This window comes from Nestor notabilis, unplaced genomic scaffold, assembly GCF_000696875.1.
Source record: "Nestor notabilis isolate BGI_N333 unplaced genomic scaffold, ASM69687v1 scaffold25428, whole genome shotgun sequence".
NCBI classification, from domain to species: Eukaryota; Metazoa; Chordata; class Aves; order Psittaciformes; family Psittacidae; genus Nestor; species Nestor notabilis.
Window position 1 is genome coordinate 41,408 of NW_009939079.1, and position 6,123 is coordinate 47,530.

The window sequence follows — 6,123 nt, forward strand, 5'->3', positions numbered from 1 at the left end:
CCCTGGCCGCTGCTGATCCATGCTTTGCCAGCCATTAGCCTTGCTTTTAAACCGTGTGGCAGCACACAGTGGTCACCTTGAATCCAGGGTGGTTTGAAGTTGGTTGCACCCAGTGGAAACAAAGTTTTCCCTGAAGACTCACATCTTTCACATGCTGCTTTCATGATCACCTCTGCACAAAACGCAAGCTGGAAGTTGGAAGCGTGGTGTTCGGTTCATCCCAAACTGCTCATCAGGTGTGGGTTTGGTGCCAGGCTCACCCTGCCAGCTCTCTGCAGCCTGGGCACTGGGACTACCCCCAGGCTGGACTGGCCACCATGGCCAGCCCTCCATCCAGGGGGATGTACGTGGCCCCATGAAGTGCTCCTGGATGGGTCTCAAAGTCCAGCTAGGGCACAAAAATCTCTGGGACAGGTGATTTCATTGTGTTCTCTTCCTTCCCCAGCCTCTGCTCTTGCTTCTTCATCCTTACTTCATCTTCCTTAGCCCACAGGATGTCTTTTTGGCCTCTGTCCCTTCGCTCTATTGTGTGCAAACGAGCTGTCTGGAGCGGTGGGATGGAGCTGTGCAAGCAGAGCTGTGAGCTCAAGCACGTGTGGTTTAAAATAGCCCCTGTATCCAGGAAGCGAGCTCTGCCTGCCCAACCTGTGGCTGCTCCCGACAATGAAACGTGCTGATCTAAAAATCAGAGGCCCAGCAGGACTGGGGAATGGGGAGCAACCTACAAGCCTCCCAGAGGTTCAGCCAGGAGCCCCTGGGTCAGTGCTGTGTGCTGTCCCCACAATGGACCAAGTATGGATGTGCCTCTGGGGAAAAGGAGGAGGAAAGCACAAGGCTGTTCACTGTATCTCGGTGTCATGCTCCTGCCTTTGAGGGTTTGCTATCCATGGATTATCAAAGGCAAGGCAGCTGTGAGGCTTGCTCCTTGCCTCTATCTTCTTGCTGGAGTGGTCTGTGGGATGATTTGGGATGTGCCAGGCAGAAAACTGCTGCTTCTGCTCATAGACAGAGCATAGACAGGTCCTTCAGCTGCCAAAAGACTGGTTGCATCCTCCTCAGGGATGTGCATGGCTGCTGAAACACCAGTCCTGTCCCAGCTCCCTCCCTCCCCACCCTGCTCACTGCTCTCCCTTCTTTTCAAGAAAGAGGATGGCACTGTGAACCGGGACTTCAAGAAGACACGGACAAAGGAACAAGTCACAGAGGCCTTCAGGGAGTTCACCAGAGGAAACCACAATGTTTTGGTGAGTGGAGGGTGCTGGGGGGCTGTCTGAAGAGAGCTCCTCCTGCAGAGGCTGCCCTCGGCTCATCAGCTCCCTGCCCTGGGGGCCTGCATGAAAAATGCCTGAAAACTGGCACAGAGAACCCCCATCCTGGCACAGGGGTGAGGGAAGAGCAGTGGAGGGCTGGGAGGGGACACGTTAGCTGCAGCAGCACTGCTTGAGCCAGATCCAAGTCTGCTGAGGATGCTCAAAGGTTGGTTCCAAAACCGCTGGGAGGCACAGCTATGCTCTGCGCCCTCCTCCTTGGGGCTGTCAGCAGCTCTGAGCTTGTTTTGTACACCAGTATGGGATGGCAGGGGCTCCCACCCTGGCCAAGCAGGCTGCCCTGCCCTTGGTCCCACAGGAAGGGTGGCCAAGGCTTCTCCCTGCCTGTGCCAGGTGCCTTCCACATGGGCAAGCCACCGTCAGCATTTCCCAAGTTTCTCTATGTTGCCAGGAGAATAAGAGATGGAGCTGTAAACAGTTTACACCAACTGTGTCAAATACTCTGTTTGACAAAGCACTTCCATTTTAAGCTGTGCTATATAAAGCCTGCAAACACAAGGCTGCAGCTGGAGTGGCCTTTGGCGCTGCCTCCTTCAAACCAAGCACTTTACCAAGAGATACCCAGGGATTATTCCTGGATTTGCAAATGAAGTTGCCTGGCTGCATTTTATTCCCAAAGAGCTTGGAGCACACTCATGCCATCATGCCTTGGCTCTAAACTGGGCTCCTTGGCTAAACCGTTGCAAAACATCTCCCCACGCATCTCCCCATGCAAAGTGTGAAAATGTAGGTGTGTTGTAGTGCCTGGATACCTGCTGCGTGTGCTCCTGTGCTGAGTCCTTCTGTGGAAACCTCAACATGAAATTATCAAAGAGGCCACCTGAAAAGATTAAGTGCTTTGAAGCAGTTTGCAGGGTTGCTTGAACAGGTGCCTGGCTCTTGACCTGTGTGCTGACCAGTGTGAAAACCCTTCCACCTATGGTAGCAACTTTGCGTGATATGGAGTTACAGAAGCATCTCATGATGCTTGACTGACTGAGTAATAAAACGACAGATGAGGTGAAGAGTTGACCTATTAAAAGAGAGTGCAGGTGAGATTAAACAGAGGGTGCTGGGAGGGGTGATGTTCCTGACTGCCCCATGCAGCAGTTTTTATGGAGGCTTCACACAGCAGTGACAGACTGGGTTGGTTGGTTGTGTTGTTTCAATTCCAGAACAGTTACCTTAACCGGTTGAAGGGAATCCGTGCTACGCTGGAGACATCCCCGTTCTTCAAGTGCCATGAGGTAAGGACTCACATTCAGGTGGATCTGCTTGGAAATGCAAATGGCTTAATCTCAGCTTGTCCAAGGAGAGCAGTCAAAGAGGCTGTACACTTCTGCAGTTTTGAATTTATCCTTATATCCATAGTTTCATACCTCTGTTTATCTAATACTGATGTGGAAATACACCTCGTGGCTGATAGATGTTCTGACGTGGGCTCAAATCTACTGAAAGCCAATGTTCACACAGATTAGAAGTGGTTTAGGAGGAGGAACTCTGGCTGCTTATGGGCTTGTGTGCCTGGTAAAAATCCTTACTGTGGAAGTATAGGGGTTTTCTGGAGAGGAATGCCTGTCTGAATGTGCATCAGGTATCACTTGGCTGCTCCTTGTGACCAAACAAGGCTTCAATGTAGCCACGAATTGCAGATATTCTACAACTGCTTCTGCTGAGCTGGCTGGGGCACCACAGTAAGGACTATCCATAGAACTATAGACTCCTAGACTGGTTTGGGTTGGAAGGGACCTTAAAGCTCATTCAGCTCCACCCCCCTGCCACGGGCAGGAACACCTTCCAGTAGACCAGGTTGCTCCAAGCCCCTGTGTCCAACCTGGCCTTGAACACTGCCAGGGATGGGGCAGCCACAGCTTCTCTGGGCACCCTGTGCCAGCACCTCAGCACCCTCACAGGGAAGAATTTCTTCCTAATGTCTAATCTCAATCTCCCCTCTGTCAGTTTAAAGCTGTTCCCCTTGTCCTGTCCCTACATGATTCCCTTAGAAAGACCTTCCTCCAGAAATGAATGTCCACGAGATAAATATTTTCTACAGTGAAAATTCATCTCTGGTGGGAAAACAAAAAGGAAGCACTACTTATTTTGGCAGTTTCAATGAAACTGGACTACTCCATAATCTAATTATACCATGTTATTGCTTCAGCATTGGCAATGAGTGTTTGCTATTGCATCTGCTTAACAAAACATGAGAGCACATGTCCTTGGCATGTGTTGTCTATGGGCAAAAGAGCCTCATAGGAACCCTCAACTGAGAGAGCAGGAGCCACAGCTCCAAGAGCCCACTGCCCCTCACCAGGAGCCACATGAGCCACCTCAGCCCCAGCCACACGTGGAAGGGAAATGTTGAAACCCAGAGTTTCAGGTCAGTTCAACAGAGGAAACAAAATGCTCCCTGAAACCAAGTGCCAGGGTTTCATTTGAAAACTCAGAAACAAAACAGCCTTTCAAGGAGGTTTTGAAAGGAGTTTCCACTCCTTAAAAATTAAAAAGCAGCAGCTTTGACTTTGTGTCCCACTTCTCTAAGATGAAGCACAGCAGAAGGTCTGCCAAGCTCTGTGTGTCCCTCCTCAGGGCCCTCGCTGGGCAGGGCTCCTCTGAGGAGCTGCAGGAGAATTAGGAGGCCTAGGACAGGCTTTTCCTTGATGTTAAAATGCTCTATCCCAGCCAAAAGTGGGCTATAAGAGCTTAGAAGAAGAGCTCAAGATAAGCATTTCTGAGAAATAATCCATATCTGGACCTTGGATGTTTTCCCAAGGCGCTGGAGGAGGAAGTCTCCTCAAAAATGTAAATCCATAATAGCTTTTGCAAACAGTACGTGCTTCCCGTTTGAGACCTTGTCTAAAGGCAAACCTCAAACTAAGCCCTGCTGCTAGCACAGACGTGGGAGTCCCCAGTAACACTTAGTGCTGCTGTTTCAGGGGCCTGACACCAGCTGGATGCCCCTAGAGCTGTACTCCTCCTCGTATCTGCACAGTGTGGGGGGCAATCCTGGCTCTCAGCGTGCTCTGTCCTGTCCTGCCACTGATACAAGGGCAAGGAGCTCGTCATCCACCAGTTCGTGCACCTCAGGCATAATTTGGAAGGCAATCTTCATGTGGGCCAGCTCTGAAGTGTGCCTGTTAGTGGGCAATACTACAGAAAAGCACCAAAACCTTCTGAGTTGGAGGAGCAGATCCAGCAGAAGAGCACGATGGTGCATGGCCTGACACTGATGTGTGTTCTCCAAGCCTTGGGTAGCCACAGCAGAGCTGGAGGCTGGGCTGAGCTGGAGGTACCCATGGGCTGAGCATCTCTGCTCTGTGGGTGGTGAACATTGGACTTGTGGGGTCTTGTCATTCTGTGACAGGCCTTGAGGCTTATGTTGTCAGAGGTGATGTGCTTCACCTTCCCAAGTGCATCTCTGGGCTTCCCCACACTTGCCCAGACCAATAGTTGCTGCAGGATTTTCCCAAAGACTGATCAGGATATAAAAGAGCTCTTCAAAGCAGATGCAGCTGAGTGAACTCGTGCATAAGGAAATTCAGCTACATGCACCTCTGTAACTTGCGTCCCCAGAGCACTGTGAAAGCCAGAAGGATGTTCTAGGGGGAATCTGGGTGCAAGAACCTTGGAAAAAATCCCTATCTGATGTCTGAGACAATTCATCTCATTCCTTCTCTTGACTCAGTTTCCAGAATGACATCCCTGTCTTTCATGCCCATGTTTTTCTGATCCTCTCCTTCTGCCAAGAGCTGGGATTTGTATGAGTAAATCAGCTTGTCTGAATACCCCATTTGCATGTGCACCACAGCCAGCAGCACACAGAGCTTGCTTTTTGCCCATGCAAAATCTCAGCATCATCTCTTGCAAATGCAGCTTGAGATAAGGTGTCTGAGAGGCCTGAAGCTGGCTGAGATTGAGCAATAGGAGCATCACTGACTGGTCTCTCCTCCCTGCAGGTAATCGGGAGCTCCCTGCTGTTCATTCACGACAAGAAGGAGCAGGCCAAAGTCTGGATGATTGACTTTGGGAAAACCACCCCACTGCCAGAGGGACAAGTTCTGCAGCACAACGTGCCCTGGGTGGAAGGGAACAGAGAGGATGGCTACCTCTGGGGGCTGGACAACCTCATTCAGATCCTGACAGAGTTGTCCCAGAGCGAAGACTTGCATTAAAGCCATGTGTCCGACTCTGCCACTACCCCCAACCTGCCCCCGACTGACTCTTCTGAACTGCACTACAAGACACTTTCCAGCCCTGGCCCTTCCCATCTGAAAGCTATACTCTCCCTATTTAATGTGTTTTCATTGTGGTTTTTAGGTTGTCTTGATTCCCCTTTTTTCCCTCCTCTCCATGTAAATAGAGAGCTAACCTGCCAGAACAAAAGTGAACTTGAAACCTTGGCTTTGCAGTCGGTGGGAGCACGAGCCATGCCAGCAAGGATGGGGATGCTTAGGCGAGCACATCCTTTGCCTATTGCGCTTACATCTCTTGCGAAGCCTGATTTTAAGAGGACCTTTAAGGGGGCTGGTGGAGGAAGGAACCTCTCCCTGTGCTGGGGTCAGTAGTTTCATTCTGAAAAACTCCATGGCCATGCCCAGGACCCTCTGGCAGCCAGCCTGCATGAGTAAGGCCCGGAGATGTTGACAGATACTGGGGTGGGAGCCCTTTAGTTGTCTTTGCCAGCACCTTTCAGCCTAGGGAACTGGCTGTGCTGAGTCCTTATATGATGCTAGAAGGGCAGAATGGGGTTTTTTCTTGTGTTGGAGACATCCCATAGCAGTTGTTCAGTTATCATCAGGTGGCAAGGGTTTCCCTC

The 6,123-nt window shown here is 50.8% G+C and overlaps 1 protein-coding gene across 1 annotated transcript in view; it reads left to right on the plus strand.

Moving 5' to 3' along the window:
- Nucleotides 1-5,598, plus strand: part of LOC104409730 (inositol-trisphosphate 3-kinase B-like) — a gene marked incomplete at its 5' end in the record, with an annotated part of 14,340 nt that extends 8,742 nt beyond the window's left edge. Inside the window, 3 exons of the mRNA XM_010019687.1 lie at nucleotides 1,143-1,244; nucleotides 2,483-2,554; nucleotides 5,264-5,598. Of these exons, the coding sequence (XP_010017989.1) occupies nucleotides 1,143-1,244; nucleotides 2,483-2,554; nucleotides 5,264-5,479 (390 nt within the window). The remainder of the gene's footprint in view (nucleotides 1-1,142; nucleotides 1,245-2,482; nucleotides 2,555-5,263) is intronic.
- Between the last annotated feature and the right edge of the window lie 525 nt (nucleotides 5,599-6,123).